The 23,343-nt window shown below is 36.9% G+C and overlaps 2 protein-coding genes across 3 annotated transcripts; one reads left to right on the top strand and one right to left on the bottom strand.

The window, feature by feature from the left end:
- Positions 1-202: 202 nt before the first annotated feature.
- LOC132034423 (uncharacterized) lies at positions 203-2,718 on the top strand. Of its 2 annotated transcripts, none has more exons than XM_059424773.1 (2): positions 203-438; positions 1,947-2,718. In XM_059424773.1, exon 2 carries the CDS (start codon positions 2,002-2,004, stop codon positions 2,470-2,472), a length of 471 nt encoding a protein of 156 aa, XP_059280756.1. In that variant the 5' UTR covers positions 203-438; positions 1,947-2,001; the 3' UTR covers positions 2,473-2,718. The 2 variants fall into 2 exon arrangements, with proteins under 2 accessions (XP_059280756.1, XP_059280754.1); XM_059424771.1 differs by lacking the exon at positions 203-438 and adding an exon at positions 664-1,840.
- A 1,465-nt stretch (positions 2,719-4,183) lies between these two features.
- LOC132035050 (uncharacterized) lies at positions 4,184-6,242 on the bottom strand. The gene is made up of 4 exons (XM_059425369.1): positions 5,801-6,242; positions 5,568-5,655; positions 4,403-5,261; positions 4,184-4,216 (listed from the first exon to the last, which is right to left on the bottom strand). Exons 1-4 carry the CDS (start codon positions 6,240-6,242, stop codon positions 4,184-4,186), a joined length of 1,422 nt encoding a protein of 473 aa, XP_059281352.1.
- Between the last annotated feature and the right edge of the window lie 17,101 nt (positions 6,243-23,343).

The raw sequence follows: 23,343 nt of genomic DNA, 5'->3' as shown, positions 1-23,343 counted from the left end.
AAAACCAACGGGCAAAAAAGGGGGTTAGTGGTTAAAGATAATACGCTACCATAGGTAACGTATTATGGCTAATATGTCGCATGTAATCTTGTTAGTGGTCGTTTGGTTCATGGTATAAGAGAAGTTACCCGGCCCGTTTGGTATAAGTATTAGTAATTGTCCCTCTTTCAAAGCGATGTCGCATACTTTTTACTCTAGCCCATATATATACTGTTAAAATAATATCACGATAAAAACATATCCCAATTGACCTAAACCCTAAACCCTCGTTCCCAACCCCCACCACAACTATAGCTGAAAAAACAAAAATTCACTACTGAATTTCATGAAATTCCACAAATCATAGCTGAGAAACTTTCAAAGCTTTGCATTATTTGCGATTGTGCTATCAAAAATCATTTGAAAAGCTTGGGATGGAGAATTTTTTCTTTGATTGAGGTATGTTTTTCTTCACACATAGGAATAGAAACCTACATTCTGTTGGTATTGAGTTCTAGTTGTTTTCTCTTCTTCTTTGTTTCTCTTTTGGATGATGGAGGAATACTTGGCGATAATTTGACTTGGTTCAACAACCATGTTTTTCTACGACCTGTGTTTACCTTTTAACTTTGAACCAAAACCCTGGGCAAATCAATATTCACAAAGGTATTTTTTCTCAATAACCCAAATACTTATTCTTTGTTGGGGGGTTTAGAGATTTAACCATTTGAATCTAATAACAGTTTGTTGTTATATTTGTTTCTTTATTGGTTGTTGTATGTATTGTCTTCTTGGAAAGACTGTTGGGATTTTGATTCCTAAATACTTGTAGGTACATACACACAATCTTGATATCTCTATTTTGGTTTTTTTTTGTCTTCTATATATTGTGTTCTTGGTGAATACCCAATTACTTGTATGTATGTACACGCGACTGATTTTATTTTGTTTGGTTTAGGATTTTAATCTTTTAAATGAAGCAATATCTTGTCACTCTCTGTTCTTTTGTGCAAAAATACTGTCTTTTTAGTGAAGACTCTTGTTTGGTTACTGAACCCTTGTTTGCTTCTGCTGCTAATGCTTTGACGAATTTGGAGCATATTGGGAAAGTTCCTAAGGAGCTTAAACTTAAAGGAATGGTAATGATGTTATGCTGAATGTGTTTCGGATAATTGTGTTGTTGAAGAGAATATTGATTGATTTGGGTAGTAAAGTTTGGCAAGTAGTAGCAAAAATCACATGGGGTTTGAGTCCCTGATGCATATAGGAATTGAGATGGGATCCATGATTGTTCAATTTTAGACAGTAGTTTTAGGGTCTTCTTTTTTCACTACTGATATTCTTGGGTTATGGTTCCTTTAGCTTATATTTCTGTAGAAACAAGTTATATAATTGAAGCTAGCTCTGTGGGGTTACTGAAAATCGTATTGAAGATCAATTTAATATCATTATTGTCCTGTTTGAGAGTTCTTTTTTATTCAATTTGAGCTTCAAAATGATTCTGGTTATTGACCACTTATTCCAAACTGCATATGGGATGGATAAATGTATTTGAGTAATTGCTGAATGTTTTGCAACTCTCTAATTGTTGCTTTGAAGTTATGGTGTTGTTAAGATTTCTTATAATTAGTAGTTCTAATTAAGCACATAGTAAGTGCCTGATGGCTGAGGCATGATATGGAAGTCAGTTGCAAAAAAAAATAAAAAATGTCTAAGTCAGTTGCTAAATTAATTGGTTAATAATTAATTTATTATGAGCAAGTGCGTTATATTCATATGATGGTCGATAAAGCAAAATCACCCAGTGATTTGCCATTACCGGAGGAATTTTACATGTTTCGTGCAATGCTGTGGGATGAAGGTGACAAGTGCTTGACATATGTGCACGAGGATGATAGGATTCATGTACAAGCCGATTATAGAAAAGATGAGGTACAGGCTAACCATTTACGTCCCTCTGTTCGTAGGCGATGAAAAGGCGGTGTTACTGGTAGGAGGGAGTGTGCTATTGAGAGAGGACGAATGCCTGTTGAAATGGATGAAGCGCATCAGGCCACACAAGATGCCCAAGCAGCCACGGGAGATGATCAAGAAGCAGCAGATTGTGATATTGGTTCTACTTCAAGGGATACTCAGGAATTCACTCAGGCATCAAGTATGACATATCAACCAACTAATACTCAGATTGTGCTATACATGACACCACAGACTCCGCAATATTCAAGGGATCCGAGTCTTTCGTCACTTGAGTTGGATGATATAGAAGGTATTGAATTGGATGATGCAAACGATGAAGTGGATGGAAATGATTTGGAGGATGCTAGCGACGCTTGTGATTTTTCGCAAGTGACTGCAACTATTCAACATGGTGAACCATCAATAAGGCCGAAGTGTAAAAATTTTCGTAAACGTTGTGCCACTGGAAGTCACTTTCTTGACCAGCATGGTAGAATGAAAAAGCAGCGTGGTAAAAGCAAAAAAACAGAAAGGTAGAACCAAAAAGAAATGAGCATTGATAGGTTTGACTTGTAAGTAAGATGAAGACACATGATCTTGCTGGTCTTGTTTAGTAGGAATGATGTTTTGGTCTTATTTCTCACTGCTGGTGTTGTTTTGAAGCTGAAAAAACAGCTATGAAGTATTCTTTTGTTTCAATACTTTGAAAGCAGCTAAGTTTTTATGGATTATATGTATTTCTTTTGGATAAATTGTGCAAAGAAGTTTTTCTCTACTAGTTCATATTTAGTTGGTGTATTACTTTCATTAAAGTAGTATTTATGGTATCGTTGGAATAGGTGGACTGTGTGCATACTCAGACTATGTGTAATATGTGAAATTATAGTTAATGAATTTATGTTCATATCAAATTACAGTTTCTCATGTTCCTTGCCTTTTTTCTTAATCACCCCCATGTGAACAATTAACTCATTTGCAGTGGAACCATGTTATTGCTCTTCTTTAGCCAATATCTCATGTTACTAAAGTGTAACATGATATAGAAGAGAATCAAGTTACATGTTAGGACTAGTGCTTCAAGTTCGTACACTGCTACATAAAATTCAGGAAACTGAGCATATTTATCACTGCTACATAAATTCAGGAAACTGAGCATATTGATCACATAAAATAAAGAAGTAAAAAAATTTAACTGATTACTAATGAACTAATTTAATAACTTCACAAACTCGACTAACACTTAAGTTTGACTACGGGTTGGACATTGACGCCTATCATTTCCGGTTTGCCTACACAACCAGCATGCTCGCCCATATCTTTGCAGGACCTCGATCCATCTCATTAGGAATTCTAGTTATCCTTGGTCGATTGGGATGACGATAGAGTTCATTACTTGTCATTCTAAAACTTGGAGATGGCCAACACGCCTCGTGCCCAACTGGTGAGCATGACCCAGAATATGTTGTAGCATAACTCTCTATTGTGAAATGCTTCGTTGACAAAATTTCTAGCTAATCCCCCCATTCTTTCAATAACTTTCATGACATGTGAACATGGAAAGTGCAAATTAGCCCATTTTTCACAATCACATTTTCTTTCATTAAGTGAAACACGATGAGGATTACCACCAGTACCATCAACCTGCATAGATCTAACCTCATATACCCCTGTGGGTATATTCCAATCATAAACAAAGTGCCTTTTTGAACTTTCATAGTTCTTTTCCCAATTCATTTTGAATTCATTTTGAACTTTCCCATCCATAGTTCATTTTGCTCCAGAAGTTGCTGCGCTGTTTGAGACCTACGAGTATACCGTGCAACAGTTTGCCCCAATGACAGTTTAACCATAGCAGTGACAGGAAAGCCTCATGCTTTCTTCAAAACTCCATTGAACGACTCTGAAAGATTTGTTATCAACAACTTTTTCCATCATCAAACCGTCCATTTGTAGGGAATTTCCATGAAGTATTGACATGCTTCAATATTTTCTTCCTTAATTTCTCACATCAAGGCTTCGAACTTCCTTATTTGATGGGCTGTAGCAGCCCTCCACATCAGATTACTGAGGTCCTTGTTTGGAAATCGAGATTGAAAGTTGCTCTTAAGATGCCTTAGGCAAAATCGATGGAAGGCCCGAGGCTCCTGATATCGCCGCAACTCCGACAAACTAGTCAAAATTCCTTTTTGCCCTATCAGAGATCACACATATATCTTCTCTATCCTTTATCACATGTGCGCTCAGATTCCTAAAAAACCATTTCCATGCCTCTTTCGACTCCCTGTCAACAATAGCAAATGCTAGAGTAAGAATGTTATCATTTCCGTCAATTCCAATTGTAATTAATAATTTGATGTCATATTTTCCATACATTTGAGTTCCATCTACTGAAATAACCGGACGACACGTTTGGAATCCATCAATGCACGGCTTGAAAGCCCAAAAATACAAATTTGAAAGTTTTTACCTCTAGTGAACTCATAGACTCTACGTGTTTCCATTCCACAGCTGTTCCATGATTAAAGTGCTGAAAAGCTGCAAAATATTTAGGAAGCTCACTAAATGATTTTTTAAAGTCACCATACACCAATTCAAATGCGCGTTGACGCTCAAGCCACGCTTTCCTGTATGTCACTTGATGACCAAATTTCTCGTGAACCTGAGTCCTGACATCTACTACTAACAACTTGGGATTTTCTCGAATTTTGTTTAGAAACAAGGATGCAATCAAATTGGTGTCTAGGTTGGCATGACCTGTCGTAAGCCCTTCAGTCTCACATCTATGATTATCAACATACTTTACTATTTTCCAAAGGTTATATCTAACCTTTAGGCCTCGAAGAAACCATAGACAACCTAATAAATTATAAAATCTGCATCTCACAACCCATAGGCTTTTGCTTGACGTTACCACCTCGAACTCTTTATTTTTGCGAAAACTCCAAATCGTCACGGCCCGTTTCAACTCTGCTTTGCTGCTAAAATACATATTTTTTTCCAAGTCTTTTTTGGCATCCTCGGACCAAACTGAACAACATCCCATCTCAGATTCTCGTGTAGAGATAAAAATATCTTCCTCGTTCTCCAATGTCGTAAAGTGGGGTATATCATGACATGGAGTTTCAGACACACCATGACCAAATTGATTATCAGGATTTACACCAATATTATTTTGAAGTAAATCTCCAATATCACCGATATCTTCATGAGGTTCACTTTCTATTTCACTCTCTCCATTATCTCCTGAAGGATTGTCATCCTCTAAACTTTCAGAGCTAATTTCAGCATTTGCATCATTATACAAATCAACGCTGGCCTCAGCTTCTCTGTGGAGAAAAGGAAGGAACTATATTAATAATTGTAGTAAGATTGTAGGATATATAAGAAAGTTTTTTCTCTTAGCAGAAAATTTATACGAGTACTAACACATTTAAAAGTTAAAAAATGCAACAATTTTGAGGTTTCTAATAAACCTGTTCTAACACGAAATAATAGTGCAAGAATTAAAAATATGTAAAAGTGCAACAGTTGGTAGTACAAATATCTTCTTGGGAGTACATATAATTTGACTAATTTATTTGTTGAAGATATATAAGCCCAAGCTATCGGAAAAATATAATTTGTTGTTTTACGTGGCCTCATATTCTCTGTGGCTACTACTAATATGTCTTTGACTACTTGAGCCTTCATCAAATGATCGATGACCATGCCTGCTAGGACCTGCACCAAATGATTGACGGAAACCATGTGTTGCACTATATGATGACACATTGGTGTGAGATTGATTATAGAAATTTGGATTGTCGTGCATCGGCAATTCTTTGGAATGATGGTTGAATAATCGGTTTTGCAAAATGAGGCTGACTGGCCATAGCAAATTCATAATTTTGAGCCAACAAATTCATGTGATAACCATGCTGACCACTCATTTGAAATACATTATTTTGATTTGTTGACTTGGTCTTTACATAAATCTCCAAAATATTTATATCGATCTTATCCGCAAATTTTTGAGGTATGGCGAAAAATTGTAGCAAGGACTGGTCATTCTCAATTTTAAACTCAATGAACCTTGTATTGTTACCTTGAAATGAGCATGGATATTTTCCAGAAATATCGATTTGAATATTTTCACTATTTGTCCCCATTTTCTCATGCAATAGTTCAACCAATTCAGCATGGTTCATTGAAATAGACATGCTAAGAATCATTTTGGCACCTTCAGTATACCTGAATCCGTTCATTTCAGTAATTATTTCGCCACCCCAATACAAAGCAACCATCATATTATGTTCAAAATTGGCCATCTTTACTCCTACACGCGAAAATAAATTAAAACTATAGTTTTATTTTAACATATTTGACTTAATTAACTCATACCTGTTGAATTTTTGAATGTTAATCCAACAATAGGGCACACAAGTAGAAGCTTTGCTGAAAATTGTTGGAATGTGTTTGAACATTTGTTTCATACATTATATTTTATAATGATCTGTGGTTTTGTTCGAAAAGTATGAGGAAGAGGGACTTTAGCATTTTTTTCATTATTGTGTGTCACATTTTACAAGTAAAACGTAACTGTAGATAACGTTTTATAGTCAAATCAATCAGAAGGATTCCCAATTTGCAGGATTCTCTACAAGATTCGATTGCCTGTGCCTAGTTTCAGAAGAAACGTTACTGTCAGTTATGTTTTATCTTTGAAGTCGTAACTATGGCTTACGACTTTAAGATCAATCAATGTCAGATTTCGTAGAAGGACTATCTGTACCTGGATTGTCTAAATTTGTTACTGCCAGTAACGTATTAGCCATAATACGTTACTGGCAGTAACGAATTATATTTTAACGCCGTTAACCCGTGGCTTTTTTGTCCGTTGGAATATTTTAATAAATAATACTTAATACGTTACTCAGGAATACGTTTATGGTAGTTATGTTAACTTTAAAAAAAAAACATATTATTTTGGTGAATTGGCTTAAATAATAGCTTACTTCGGTCAAAAATTCAAATCGTGTCTACGATTAGTGAGACCAAGTCAAAAGCAACAGGTATAACCGTTGACGTTATAAAGTTAATACCAAACCGATACGATATTATACCTCCAAACCATGTACGATACGATATTATACCTCCAAACCATGTATAAAGTCAATAACCTGCTGATATGATATTGTACATTCCAGGGGTGGACCTAATTGGCACACAACATGGTTTTTTTTTTAAAAAAAATCTTTATTGAGTGTGTCCTGAAATTTAGGGAAATTTTAAGGAATACTACACTTGGCAAGGCCCTAAAAATTTTAAGCAAACACTTGGCAAGGCCCTAAAAGATTTTAAAAGATGCACCTCATCTTATTAAAAGGTTGAAAGTTGAATTCCAATTTTATACAAGTAGCATAAAGGTAATTATAGTACAGCTTTGGCTTTGCAGGATCGATAACAAAAAATTGAAATACTAATTAATATGCATGCTGGATTGGCAAACAAAAGGAACGGTTTGTATAGATATTAAAAGTTAAGAAATAGATTTACTTGCTCAAAATGCATTAAAAAAAATTTCGGTGTGAGAAGCTTTAATGCAGTAAGTGGTAGTTCGGTTTAGAGACAAGTTACGATGGATCAGTACTTAAAAATTAGAATGCGAGGATAAGTAAAACAGAAATTATTTCTTGTAGAATGTTAAATATTTTTTTTCATCTGTTGACAGTTTAATTTGATAAATTACATAATTGTATAATATTATATAATTTAAAATATTTGTTTTTTTTTTAACAAAATAAAACAGTTCTTACTATAATGAGGATTAGTTTGGTGGTTTTAGTATTTTGTATTACTAATATTTATATTTTTATTGCACATTCTTTCCCGCATTAAATAATATATAAATTTCGCATAATGTTATACATATATTCTTATGCAAAAAATAAAAGGAGAAATCAAACATTATTTTAATTAATATTTTTCTTTCTTTTTTTTTTTTTTTGGTGAAAACGACATTTTATTTAAATACTAAGGCACTACATGAGTAGCAGTAGAGCTAGCATGATTAGTAGTAGAGCTAGATGCACCATCATGGATGGTGAGTACAAAGTGGTTTTCTAAGCTTGCCAACTTAGTACACACATACACTGCTACACTTTTACTAAAGACACTCATTCCTTTTCTGCATTAACTATTTGAGTTAATTCCCTAAAAGATTATGTTTTGACAATTGCATATTAATATTACTTTTATTTCTTTTAGAACTAGAATATCGCTCAACTATACTTATTTTTCTCAAAAAATACTAAACATTAGAAAACCCTCCTTCTCTCCTAGTTGGCATGCCATGTCACATTAAAATTTATTTTTTTAATAATAAACTTATGGAATTATTTTAAAGTGCTCCCTCCAAATTTGCCTTTATAACACTTAGTTCCCTTTACACTAGCCTCCCTTATTTTGATTCTTTTGTAACCAAACTAATTTTAAATACTAAAAAATATTTATGTTGCTATTATACCCTTTTGTAACCTTATTTATAATGTTTAAACTTTTGACAATAATAGTTTCTCATTGATCGTAAGATTTTTCCTAATTCATAACTATCTAATTTTATAGGTAAAAGTGTTGTTTATTTTTTTTTTTTTTTTTTTTGTGCTTGAAAATTTTAATCTCGAACACTAAAACATGAAATTCAACAATTGTGATATGAAAATTGATTCAAAACTTATTGCAATAATACAATTATAAGAATTTAAAAAATGGATTATTCATCTCACCCTCTAAACACTAAAAGCGAGATGTGCTCCTTTTAGCCTAAATATTGTTATTAATAACATGATTATAAGAACAAAGAGAAATATTACCGTAACACTAGAATTTAGGATTTCTCATAGTGATGTTACATTAACACTATAATTTAGAATTTCTTATTTAGATATAAGATAGTTTCAAATTTTTAGCCTAACTATCAATATAATAATCCTAACAATTTTAGGGTGAGAGAATTGTTATGAACATTGTTCGCATGACTAAAATATAAAAGTGTAAATTTGGAGTATGATTTTTAATTACTTAAACAAGTTTGGTTACAAAAATTAAAATAAGGGAGGTTAGTGCAAATATCTAAACCACAAGGGAACTAAGTGTTATCAAGACAAACTCGGAGGGAGGTCTTTGAAATTATTCCATAAATTTATTATTAAAAAAATAAAATTTTAATGTGACATGGCATGCCAACTAGGAGAGAAGGAGGTTTGCAATATTTAGTATTTTTTGAGGAAAATGGGGATAGTTGAGTGATATTCTAGTCAGTGATATTATGAAGCAATTGTCAAAATATGGGTGTCCTTTTAGGGAATTAAATCTTAACTATCTTTTTTGCAAAGTCTGGAGGACGTGTCATACTACAAAGTTGATTACACATTGGAAGCCTAGAACTTAAAGTAGCCAAAACATGAGCAGACAACATGAGCAGACTTGTTTTCTTCTCTGAAGCTATGTCGCACCACTGGATTCCCCAACCTCCTCAATAGGCACCTGCAATCCGAAATGAGAGTTTGATAGTTAAGGCTAGGATGCCGAAGTAATTGTAGAACTTCAGTGGAATCGGTTTCAATTTCAATAGGGGTAAGGTGATGGTCGGCAACCATTTGCAGACCAAGTTGTAAGGCCTGAATTTCAGTCATAAGATGATTTCCAGTTTTAATATATTTCCAGAAACCCAGTATCCAATCACCATGATGTATACATGGTGAGGCATAACTTGACACGTGGCGTATCAGTAGCAAGACATGTGGCGGCACAGGTGGAGACATTGTGGGCAATCTTTAGGAAGACTTCGATTTCAACCGAAGTAATCATTTGAAACGGGATTGCTACGGGTTATCATCGGATCGGGTCATTGAATGAGGATAGTGCGTTTTGGAGCCATTACGTAATCGGATCAGATTCGAGGTGAGCGTTACGGTTGGCATTAAGTGAGCATTTATTTCTCATTATTAGTCATAATTGGTAGATAATCACAGCCAAAGGGCTGATTCTTGTATTATAAATAACAGCCCAACATTCATGTTAAGGGCATCTAATTCTGAAAAGACAACAATCACAACATTTTATGCTTAAGCAATGCAACATATTTACTCTATTATCTATCCTCTTTTGTTCCGAATTCATAGTTCTCTTCAAGGCTAAGTGATCATCTGGAGTTATCTTCATCGAAGGATCCCCTCCGAGCTCATACGACCCAGGCTTAATTTACTACTTTCTTGCCTTATATTTACTTGATTTCACTGTCGATTGTTATTTACTTATACTTTGTATCACAAATCAATCCACATATTCTTTAAACCACTAACAAATTCAACTGTACCCTTTTAGGGGGTAAACAGTTTGGCGCCCACCGTGGGGCTAAGGATAATAGTGGTGATTTGTTCGAATCTCACTTATTTATTTTAAAGTTTTCTTGTATCCACGGTTTTATAAAAAAAATGTATGGGAGTCAGGAACATAACGATGCTAACAACAACAACAACGTTGTCAACAACGAAGCTCTAATTTTTTATCCAATGACTGAGGAAATCAGAAATGGACAAATTGCTTCGCCTCAAGGGTCTAGAAGGAATAACAACGATGATGAAGCAGAAAATAGGGTACGGGTAGCTAGATCAAATTTGGATAGGATATTTGACATGATAGAAAAGCAGCAGCAGGCGATTACGCAGTTACAAGAAAAAGATAGCGGAGCGAATGGGTCAAATAAAGACGACGAGATACACACAGAAGGTCAAGGTGATGGAAATGATAGAGGTCTAGAGACAAGCGAATCCTCGGAGGTTATGAAATTACTCCAGGATCTCAGTAGTCGTATGGAACAAAATGAAAAGAAGGTGAATATTTTTAATTGACGGGTAGATCAGATTCCTGGAGTGCCTCAGTTCTTGAAGGGACCCGATTCCAAGAAGTATGTTCAATTGCCGTATCGAGTGCCGCTCCGAAGTTGATCCCTAAAAGGTTCAAGATGCCAGATCTTTCAAAATATGATGAAACCATAGATCCACAGGAACATGTGACGGAGTATACGTGCGCAATCAAGGGCAATATATGCAACCGGACGAAATTGAGTCAGTTATGCTAAAAAAGTTTGGTGAAACGTTGGATAAAGGAGCAATAACTTGGTACCATCATTTATCTAAGCATTCTATTATGTCTTTTGCAATGCTTGCAAATGCGTTCATCAAGGCTCATCTTTGGAGCGAAAAAAGTGCAAGCAAGAAAGGCCGATATATTCATAATAGCCCATAAAGATGACGAGCTGTTGCGGGAATTCGTGACAAGATTTCAAAAGTAACAAATGCTTCTTCTTGTAGTACCAGATGAATGGGCGGCGGAAGCCTTTACTAAAGGTTTAAATTCGAGAAGTTCTAGTGCCTCACTGAAATTGAAGAAAAATTTGTTGGAGTATCCAACAGGAACATGGGCGGATGTGTATAACCGGTATGAGTCAAAGATACGAGTAGAGGATGATCAGTCCAAGCTTTCGGCCGGGACTGTAGGAAGAGTCAAGGGACATAAAAAGTCAAAAAGAGTTGCAGATTCGGACTCGAAGACATTAAAAGACAGATATCAGCCTTATGGAGCTTTGGAGCGGTTAAACTTCCTATCGGAGCGAAGGCAGAATAATCTATATTTCCCATCTGTGAGAAGTAGTGGTGATAGCCGTTATGGTCGCAGACCTTCAAGCAGAGGTTTACAAGATAAAAATGCCACTGGGACTTCCTTTGCTAATAATGTGGAAAGCCCCGGGTTGTCCGAATATAATTTCAACATAGATGCAACAGAGTTAGTGTTAGCATTTGGGCGTATGGAAGGTGCCAAATTCCCGAAAGGTATCCTAACAGATCCTAATCTAAGGGATCGGAGGTTGATATGCGCATACCATCAAACGCAAGGCCATCGGACTGAAGATTGTCGTCATTTGAGAGATGAAATAGCACGGCTATTAAAGGAAGGACACTTGAGAGAATTCTTAAGTGATTGGGCCAAGGCAAATTACGGCAAAAATAAAGATACAAATAAACTTGTAGAACGCTTAATCCTCAACATGTTATTAACATGATTATCGGAGGAATAGACGTTGTAGAAACCACCATCGTGGCTTCGAAGAAAACGAAGGTGTCGGTAAACCAAGATAAAAGATCCAGGGATTGCTTACAGAATGAAGCAATCACATTTAATCATGAAGACGCAGAGGATATTGCTCATCCACATAATTTTGCGTTGGTAATTTCTGTTAAAATTAATAAGTTTCTTGTTAAATGTATTTTGATTGATCCAGGTAGCTCAACCAATATAATCCAATGGAGAGTGTTAGAGCAAATGGCTATACTCGATCAAATTGTTCTGGCAGTTCGAGTTCTGAATGGTTTTAACATGGCGAATGAAACAACAAAAAGAGAAATCATCGTACCAGTTGATGCGTCCAGAACGGTCCGACTAACAAAGTTTTATGTCATAGACTATGTGATGAGGTACAACACGTTATTTGGTAGACCATGGATACATGATATGGAGGATGTGCCATCAACTTTGCATGTGATACTAACGTTTCCTACTCCGGAGGGAATTAATGACATTCAAGGAGATCAACCAGCAGCTGAGGAAATGTTTGCGATTGAGGGAAAATTGAAAAAAGACAAAAGACACGAAGAATAAAGAAATATTGGATAAATAGCAATTACAGAAACCAGAGGATATAATTCAGGAAAAGCCGGAGGAAGCAGAAGCTATAAACCCAGAAAAATTGAATGGTGAAGCTGAAGATATTGATAAGGAAGAAGATCTATATCGAGTTCCCAGATCGTTTGTAGTACCGGATGATTCATATGCTACGAAGTCGACCATAGAAGAACTCGAGCAAGTGGTCTTGTTCATCCAATGGCCCGAAATGAAGGTATACCTGGGCACTGGGTTAACTCCGGAGCTCAGGATTAAGTTTGTTGAATTTCTTAAAGCTAATGCAGATTGTTTTGCATGGTCCCATTTAGACATGACATGTATACTATCGGAGATCACAACTCATAAGTTGAGCCTGGATCTCAGTTTTTCACCGGTAAAGCAGAAGCGGGGGCCCATTGCAGAGGTCAAAAATAGGTTTGTTAAGGAACAGGTAACTAAGTTATTAAATATTGGTTATATTCGGGAAGTTGAATATCCTGAATGGTTAGAAAATGTAGTCGTAGTGCCTAGAAAAGGTAAAAAATTTAGGATGTGTATAGACTTCAAAGATTTAAATAAGGCTTGCCCGAAGGATTCTTTTCCTTTGCCACACATTGATCGTATGATCGATGCAATGGCAAGGCATGAGATGTTAAGTTTTCTTGATGCTTACTCCTAGTACAACCAAATAAAGATGAATCCGGAGGATCGAGAGACTTCTTTTATTACCAAGTGTGGAACATATTGTTATAATGTAATGCCATTTGGTTTAAAAAATCTTTGGAGCAATATATCAACGCCTAGTTAATCACATGTTTGAAAAATAAATAGGTAATACAATAGAGGTATATATAGATGATATGTTGGTTAAGTCCTTGGAAACAGGAGACCATTTGAAGCATTTGTAGGAAATGTTCGATGTTTTTCGAAAATACAACATGAAGTTAAATTCAGAGAAATGTGCTTTTGGAGTAGACTCAAGCAAGTTCCTGGGTTTTCTGGTGTCAAACAGAGGGATTGAAATAAATCCGGATGAGATCAAAGCTATTGAAGAAATTCCAGAAGTCATTGGGGATGTGAAACTGGTGTAGAGCCTTACCGGAACGATAGTTGCCCTAAGTCAATTCATTTCCAGGTCTTCGGAGAAGTGTCATAAGTTCTTTTCATTCTTTGAAAAAGAAGAAGGTCTTTGATTGGACTCCGGATTACCAACAAGCATTGAGAGATTTAGAGAAATATCTTTCTAGTCTGCCGTTGCTGCACAAGCCGAAAACGGACGAATAATTATTCCTGTACTTGGTAGTATCAGAGGTACCGGTTAGGGTTGTGTTAGTCCGAGAAGACCAAGGTATGCAGTTTCTAATTCATTACGTAAGTAGAACTTTGGCTAGTGCAGAAACTAGGTATCCACATTTAGAAAAACTAGCATTGGCCTTAATAACTTCGACTAGAAAGTTAAGACCGTATTTTCAATGTCATCCTATTTGCGTTGTAACAACTTATCCATTAAGGAACATAATGCATAAACCCGAATTATCGGGCAGATTGGCTAAATGGGCAGTCACAATTAGTGGGTATGATATAGAATATAAGCCTAGGATGGCAATAAAATCCCAAGTTTTGGCTGATTTCATAGCAGATTTCACTCCGGGAATGATTCCGGAAGTGGAAAAGGAGCTTGTAGTGGCTTCTGGTGCTATGTATGGAGTTTGGACCTTATTGACGGGTGCATCCAACGTGAAAGGGTCCGGACTAGGAATCGTACTTAGAACACCTGCAGGCGAATTCATAAGGCAGGCAATAAGAATTGTGAAATTGACTAATAATGAAGCCGAGTATGAGGCTATGATTGCAGGTTTGGAATTAGCAAGAAGCATGGGAGCTGAATCAATTGAAGCTAAGTGTGATTCACTCTTGGTGGTGAATCAAATAAATGGGGTCTAAGAGGTAAAAGAAGAAAGGATGCAGAAGTACTTTAATAAAGTTCAAGTATTAGTGCGTCGGTTTAGAGAATGCAAAGTGAGACATGTGACCCAGGAGCAGAATAGTGAGGTAGATACCTTGGCAAATTTAGGATCATCCGTGGATACTGAAGGACTTAGTTCTAGAAAGGTGGTGCAACTCGTAAATTCTGCCATAAGTAACAGTCACGGAGAAGCAAATTCCATAAGTTTTACTTAGGATTGGCGAAACAAATATGTCGATTACCTGAAGGATGGAAAACTTCCAAATGACCCAAAAGAGTCAAGAGCGATTCGTTCGAAGGCGGCTAGATATTGCATAGTTGATGATCAACTGTCTAAGAGATCATTTTATGGTCTGTTGGTAAGATGTTTGGGTCCTAGAGAAACAGATTATGTGTTGCGTAAACTACACGGAGGGCAATGTGGAAATCATTCCGGAGCAGATTTATTGGTTCGAAAGTTAATTGAGCCTAATATTACTGGTCAACGATGAAGGAAGATGCGAAAAATTTCGTATAGAAATGTGATGAATGTCAAAGGCATGCTCACATGATTCATTCAGCGGAATTGTTGCATCCGGTTGTTTCACCCTGGTCTTTCATGAAATGGGGGATGGACATTGTGGGACCGTTACCAGCAGCACCCGAATAGGTAAAATTCATTTTAATTATGACTGACTGTTTCTGTAAATGGATTGAAGCATGGACTTTTAAGAAAATTAGAGAAAGAGAATTCATTGATTTTGTTTGGGATCATATCATTTGTCGGTTTTGGAATACAGAAATAGATCACCTTCGATAATGGTCCACAATTCGTTGGTAGAAAAATCACAGAGTTCCTCGATGGTCTCAAAATCAAAAGGATTGTTTCTTTCCCTTATCACCCAAGCGCACATGGTCAAGCCGAGTCAACGAATAAAATGATCATTCAGAATTTGAACAAGAAGTTGACTTCAGCAAAAGACAAGTGGAGAGAGACCTTACCAGAAGTATTGCGGGCATACAGGACGACACCGAAGACCAGCACCGGTTTATGGCACGAAAGAGTTAATTCCAGTTGAAATGGGAGAACCAGGTTTGAGGTTCACTCATGCCACCGAAGAATCAAATAACGAAGCTATGGTGGTGAAATTGGATTTAACTAAAGAACACCGTGAGAAGGCATTCTTATGAGTGGTGGCTCAAAAACAAAGAATGAAAAAATAGTACAATCGGAGGACAAATCTAAGGAATTTTCAAGTAGGGAACTTGGTCCTCCGAAAAGTGACTTCCAATACTAAAAATACTAATGAAGGAAAGTTAGGCCCGAATTGGGAAAGACCTTATAAAATATCAGCAATCACAGGGAAAGGTTCGTATCAATTAGAAGATGAAGACGGACGAAAGTTCTTTGAATAATTGAAATATCAGTCACTTGAAACGATACTGTTGCTGAGGGAAAGGTATGTTTTATCATTTTTTTAAGAGCACATTGAGGTTTTTGAGTTTTGTAGGAAAATGACGGAAGATTCGAAGCAAGTCCTACGAAGGAAGGACAACTCAAGACTGAAAACACATGTTGCACTCTTTTTCCCTTAGACCAGTTTTTGTCCAAAAAGGGATTTTCCGACGGGGTTTTTAATGAGGCAACAATGTAAAGCGTGTTATCGTAAAGGAATACTGGGGACTGCACGGCAATCGACAGTCCTAGTATTTGAATTTTCATACTTCAAACACAAATACTAGGGGGAATACCCTCGGTTCGGAGTTGTTTCTCGACCTGGAGTTGTTTCCAAATTATGTTGAGAGATTAGAAGTTAGAAGTTCTTATGAATTTTAGTTTATTTTTACAATTGTATGGGGAGAGAAAGATCGAACGAATCTAGCCCCGATGTTAACTTTTTGTTGTAAAGACATAAAGGTCGAATGAACCTTGTCTGAAAACTCATCAAGTATGAATGAATAATGATCCGATTTGTTTCCTCCGAATGATTTTGTTAATTTCTATTTACTTGAAATTTTTATCAAATTCGTTAAATCTCCGACTAGGGACTTTTGGCATAAAAAAGAGGTCAGAATAAAACTAAATCTAATAAAACTAAATCTTTCTTTTGAAAGGCATTATACCGTCCAAAAAAAATAAATATCAAGAGTGAATAGAATTATGCCCAAAGTGAACAAGAGACGTCTTGTTCATAAGCATAAGTAAAGGCCTAATACATTTATTAAAATTAAAAACTTACAAGAATGGAATTAGTTTCGGATTAAGTTAAAATGAGAAAATTGTCTCGTAAATATATTTGAGTAAGATAGCAAAAATAGATGAGATCAAAAGACCAATAAAAGGCAATCATAATGGGGAAACTTGGATCAATTCATTTACAAAAAAGACCAAAATTGTCTAGAAAAGTGCAAAGAAAAAAAAACACAAAAAAAGAAATTATAAACCAACATTTGAATCACTCAGATTCATCATCTAAGTCTTCGGGATCATATTCTTCGGGGTCATCCTCGGAGCTTTCAGCAGCACACATCCGTTGATAAGCTTGAACCTCGAGTTTTTTGGCCTGACGCAATCTTCGCGTCCTAATCTTGAAAGCCATTTCGAGTTTGTTCCAGGGTAAACCTACGAACATTCCACTTCGTATGTTCAACCTTTAGAACGAACAGAGCCTTCTCAGCCTTCAAGTCAGCACGAGCCTGATCCAGGAAAGTTGAAATTTCTTCATCCTTCTGAACGGAAGTGTCAAGATCAGACTTCAACTTTTCAATGATGCTGAGTTGTTGGCGGTTCTCGGCCTGGGACTGCTGCAAGTCTTGTTGAAAATTTTGAGCAAGGACAGTAAGCTCTGATGACTACTGTTCATCAATAATGGAGAGCTCGTTATTGAGTCGGGCAACATCGGAGGAGAGAAAGGCTTCATTATCTGCCTTGAAGTCCAGAATTTCCTCTTTGAATTCAAGTTCATAATGGAGATTGTCAACGTCTTTGTCAAGTTGATCAATCTTCTTCTCCAGAATGGACTTTTCATCTTGAACTCTTCCAAGATCCTCCATAGCTCGGGAAATGTCATTCTTGACCTTGGCCAGTTTGGCTTTCACTAAAGGGATATCCACTGCGGGCTGATTGTTCGTTCTCTCAAGCTCTGCCGTCAGATGACGAATTTCTCTTTCTTGGGAATCCAGCTGGACCTTAAGGTCACCATTTTCTTCGAGAAAAAGGCGAAAGCCTTCTCTGACCAAAACTGATGATTGAATATATATAAAAAAAAATAATAAGTAAGCCAAATAGGTCAGAACAGAGAAGTAGCGAAGGTATTTATAGGTGAACCAAGCAAATTTAGAAACTTACCCGGTGGGACGAGTGCATTCCTTCATTAATCAGACACTTTCAAGAAACTCCGTTCATCTTCTCTTTATCGATCTCCGATACTAAAGGCTTTAAATAGCTAACAACTCCAACCGGAAGACCAAGGAAATTTGTGTCTTCAAGAATAGAGATAGTGGTTGTTTTGTATCGATTCTGGTCAACATTTGGAGCCTAAAAGACATTTACTAGTCTGGCACGAGAAGAAGAATGGTTTCTTAGTGCCTAAGAAAACGAAGGAACACCCTGAGAAATGGATACGTGCTCGAATCCCAAAGGACTTATAAAAGGCTTGAAAAATTGGTCAAGATCATCAAGACTAGTTGGGGGTGGTGGAGTAGCTGCCGGAGTAGCAGTCAGAGTAATTTCCGGAGCGATTATAGAAATCGATGTTGGAGCAAGTGGTGGAATTGAAGATGACCTTGTCCTTTTTAATGGGACATCATCTTCAGTTTCCTCCCCCATCGATCTCCACAACATCTGTAGAGAATGGAACAATGCCATCAACAATGGAAGCCTCATTTTCTGTGGCAGGCTCATCCTTTGTTGTAGCAGTGTCGATGAGAGTGATTGCCTTCAACTTTCTCTTCCTCTTGGGAGCCGAAAGAGACGATGCTTCAGTAGAAGGTTTAGCAGTCTTTTTCTTCGGGAGTGGAGCTTAAGCAATTAGGATAGTAAAAGTGTCCGGAACTAATTCAAGGTCATTCATGACCCTTGGAATAAAAGATCCCTTCGGAAGACCTGATAAGTAAAAGAAAATTAAAGTAAAAAAAAGAAAGGAAAAGGAGAAGGAAAGGAAATAAATTCTTCCAGTCCAAACTAACCGTGATTGGTGGACTTCCATCGATCTTTGGAATAACTTTCTGAGAGTGATCGCCTTTGGTTGAAACAGCCAAAATAGCCTAAACCCACTCGTGCAAATTCGAGATGGTTGCAGGAGACCAAGCGATAGCTGCAGAGAAGTCAAAAGGTTTTTTTTTTTTTTTATATATATATATATAGTTACTTATGAGATAAGTTTCATGCCTCCGAGTTGCTGGAATGATCTCGGTAGTTGGGACTACTACGAAGCATTCCGTCCAGCCCTGGTCATAATCTTCATCGAGACTGGAAATAATGGAATTTTTTCCTGTTTCAGAAGTCGGATTATTCCCCCACGAAAAAATGTGGGAGTATGAAAACGGATCAAATGATCCAAAGTAAAAGGAAGCTCAGCCTCCGTGGTCAAAAAACAAAGGCATGAAATTAGCCTCCATATGAACGGACAATCTTGTGTTAAAACCACGTTGTAGGTGCGGCACAAGTCCAAAATTAAGGGGTCAATTGGTGTAACGACCCATTTGGTCGTTATAGTGTTTTGACCCATTTAACCTTGTTAACCCTTCCCCAAGTCCCGTTAGTATGATCTATGACTTAATGAAGTCATTGGATTTGTTTTCGCAAGGTTCGAGTGCAAATTGAGTCATTGATGGAGAAGCTAGTTAAGTTAGCGAGTTAGAGTTGACCACGGTCAACGTCGGGTTATAATGACCCCGTGTCAATGTTTTGGAAGTTCCAACATGTTAATATGATGATTTTGAACTTGTCCACAAGTTTTGATGAGGTTCAGAAGAGTTTCAGATCGGTTTGGGTTTTGTCGCACTCGCACTCGATGTTTTCGCCGTAGGTCTGTGGATAGAAACGGCTTCAGATTGACCAAACGACCTTTGTTTTGTGTGAGGCTTGAACCATTAGATCCATATCGTAATTACAAAGCTATAGCTAAAATAATCGCCGCGTTTCGCCTCCGAATGAGGGAGTTATGCCTTTTTCGTTTTTCGTTCCGGCGGAGCCACTCTAGGCGGTCATTGCGGGTCCGCCATAGCCATCGACTAGCCGCCGCAGTGATCGACGGGGGCAGAAAATCCCTATTTTTATACTCCAACTCCTACCCATTACCCACAAGAACCCAAAAGTCGGTTTTTCAAGAGAGAAAGAGGCAAACTTCGTTTCCATTCTTTGGTGAAAGCATCTTGGAGGATAAGTCCCCATCTTTATTTGTTCCTTTTCCTTTCTTCTTCAAGTTCCATGATTATTTTAAGGTCCATCAATGGTGGGTGAAAATCCTAGAACCCTAGAATTAGTAAACCCTTAAAGAATTGGTGAGTTATTGATTTTGTTGTTATTTAATCATCTAGGAGTATAGACTATCACTTTCTAGGAAGGGAATTTGATTTCTTATGGTTGAAATTGCATGTTGATACTTAGGGTTCTAATAAAAATGAAAATTTTGTCCTAAAATCTATTTGAAAAGGTAAATTGATTAGAAACCCATGAATTGAATGCTAATGATTGTAGAGATAAAAGTTATGATAAATTCACCATTAAAGGATGGTTTCACCAATTGAAAAGGGTAGAAGTAAGTGGGTCTTCTTACCTAAATTGTTGTTCTTGTTTAAATACATGGTTTGTTGCTTACTTAGCATTATATTGTTAGACTTTGACCGTTATAAGGTGCTTCAAAAATAAAAGACTCGTGTGGAGTAGTTCGTGGCTCCTGTTCTGCATTCGAGGTAGGTTATGACTTACTTTAGTTAGACTTTGATTAGCGAAACGTATATATTGTGTAGAATTGATGGGAGAAAGCATGATTAGGTCTTCGGACATGGTGTTTTGGTTGGATATTAGCTAAGTTGGTATGACTTCTGATTTTGTGGGCTCGTCGCCATTACTTTATGTACTGAAATATGAGGTGTAGTTGTATTTATACTGTGGCGATTCAGGATGAATTTCTATTAGGTTGATTGTTGTTGATAGTGGCTCGTTGCCCTATTATTGTGATTAGACTTATTACCTAAATTGTCGTGTTGTACTCAATTCTCTCTTATTGTGACACATATCATCGGAGAAAGGAAGGATACTCAGTTTAGACCTGAATTGTGATTTATATATTTATGATAGTACGTAGATGAACACTTGATGGATGATTTACTGTTGATGATAATATATAGAAAAATGGAGCATCTTGGTGAGACAAGACTTAATTGGGAGGCGTACTTGCTATATGAGGAAGTAAAGAGGGACATAGACTCTTATGTTGGTTGAGACGGTTTGTATGATTCATTTCATGGTTGAGTTGATCTAAGTCTTGATATGACTTATGGCTTTGTGACTTGTACCTTCACTGTTGCTTTATTGGTTTGCATTGATTTACCATGTTTACACTCATTTATCCATTCATACACTCATACATGATGGAAATGGTTCGGAAGACTTATGGCATGATGCCTTGTGTTTGACATTGATAGTGCTAATTGTTCATAGTCTATACATACTAATGAACAGGAATACGTTGAGACATATATTATGATGTGAAATTAGTGACGAACTTAATATAATCTTCTTGTTGAACTTGTGATACTATTTGATACATGGTACTTAATGAATTGATCATTGAGAGTGATGTGACAGTGTTACTATACATATGAAAAGGCACATTTGACCGGGGGTGAGGATGTGGCCTAGTTGTGAGCTCGTGGTCCGAGGTTCGTTCCGAAAATGAGTGGTACATGATGTGGATCCGCGTCCGAGGTTCTTTCCGGAGCAGAGAATTTATGGCTCGGGTCCGATGAGTATCCGGAGCAGAGTGGTACATGGACACCATGGGTCCTGCGGTCGTGACTGCGAGCGATGACATCGGTTAGCATGTGTGTACAATTCGATTGATTGGCCAGTACATGGCATTGCATTGCATTGCACATTATCATATTTTGCATTGTGTATCATTACATTTTATTCCGTATTATGATATGCTCATTTGGTTATGATTTTGGTACGGATGTTGAATGCCTATTATGATATAAATATGACCATTGACTAAGTTAAATTGTGGATTAGTGACTCTACCTAGGGACGGAACTTGGACTTATGATTAGCAGGTGAGATTATTGAAACTTGACAGACTTGTGGTTTAGAGGCTTCATCTTAGGCTGTGACTCTGTTATAAGATGTTTTGTGACTTGGATTTGAGTATTAAGTGCCTACCTGTTTATCTTGTTGATTTTATGCTTATATACGTGAACTAATCTTAGTCGGCCTATGATGCTTATCGGTACATAGTGTTTGTGCGATACTACCTTACTACACCATTTTTTTGGTGCGATTGTGTTCTAGAGATTTCATCCGGACCACGTCTCTGTTGAAAAAGCTTGAACGGATCAGGGTTGAGCTCCATCCATGCCATACCACTTGAAGATCTCTCTTTCCGGTGTCTACTTTTATTCCGGACATTATTTGTTATTATATTTGAGATATATATTATTTAGACATTGTTGGTTAGAGTCCTTGTACGATGACTTTGATTTTGGGGTGTAATAGTTAGACTTCCACATATATTATCTATTAATTATCACTTGTTTTATTTATTCATTCGTTCGTTTTATCTATTGACTTGTAAATAAATGATTAAAAAGTTAAATTGCTAATGATTAATGGGTTAACGGGTAAGAGTTCGCCTACTAGTTATAATAAGGTAGGTGCCCGCACGATCGGTAATTAGGGTCGTGACAATTGGAAGATTGAGTTTGAGAGTGAAAGGGTAAGTATACGCATTGGAGAAACCTGGTCGGAAAGTGAGGATGGATTCATTGTCTGATGGGAAAATAATTTGGGAAATTATCTTCCCAAAAATCGATTGAGGAGCAGCAGTAGAGTCATCTTCCGATGGCATTGTCCAGCCACAGTCCTCCGGACTTGTTTCTCAAAGTCAGGAGTAATAGAAGAAGGATGAACTACACTGCCCCTTGATCACCTTTTATGTTTCTTGTGCTAACTGCAAACTCTTTAGAAAAGTTGAAGGATGAAGGGAGCATATTGAAGGCTTTGGATTCTGAAGCTCCGTCGGCACCGGCAATCATTGACGGAGAAGAAGGAGGGGAGGAGTTTCTTGCCAAGGAAAAAGCGGCATTAGTGCTTTTCTTAGTACCTTTTGCCATAGTTTCTGGCAAAAAAGGTGGTCGGAAAGATGGTTGCGATAGGAGCTGATCGGAAAACTTTGAAGAAGTTTGGGAGAGTTAAAAGTTTGAAGTTGAATGTAAAATAATGAAAGTAAAATTGGGGGAGAGGTTTTTATATTGAAGGTTGTCATCATTACGGTGACGCTTCGGGAACTCGCACCGCTTCAATTTGTCAATCAAAAATTGACACGTGTTCGGAGTCACAGTATGACAAGACGTGCGTCAGAATATGGAGAAGTGGAGATGTTTTGTTTTCCCGCTTAATTCGGAAGTTATTGTTTTTTGAAAAAAGTGTAACTTCCAAGAGAAGTTATCGACGTAGTTGTCTCAGTTTGTTACTGATTCAACATAATTAGTTCCAAAGAATTTGTACATAGCAAATCATAATCGGATAAAAATTAAAC

This window comes from Lycium ferocissimum, chromosome 10 (assembly GCF_029784015.1).
Source record: "Lycium ferocissimum isolate CSIRO_LF1 chromosome 10, AGI_CSIRO_Lferr_CH_V1, whole genome shotgun sequence".
NCBI classification, from domain to species: Eukaryota; Viridiplantae; Streptophyta; class Magnoliopsida; order Solanales; family Solanaceae; genus Lycium; species Lycium ferocissimum.
Note: the sequence above shows the minus strand (reverse complement) of the source record. Positions and strands in the feature narration are given on the sequence as shown.

Excerpts from the sequence above, each read along its gene's own strand:
- LOC132035050 (XM_059425369.1), bottom strand. The coding sequence starts at position 6,242 with ATGGCCAATTTTGAACATAATATGATGGTTGCTTTGTATTGGGGTGGC. Across the intron at positions 5,656-5,800 it reads TTATGAATTTGCTATGGCCA|GTCCTAGCAGGCATGGTCAT; the intron begins GTCAGCCTCATT and ends CATTTGGTGCAG. Across the intron at positions 5,262-5,567 it reads CACAGAGAATATGAGGCCAC|AGAAGCTGAGGCCAGCGTTG; the intron begins GTAAAACAACAA and ends TTTTCTCCACAG.
- LOC132034423 (XM_059424773.1), top strand. The coding sequence starts at position 2,002 with ATGCCTGTTGAAATGGATGAAGCGCATCAGGCCACACAAGATGCCCAA.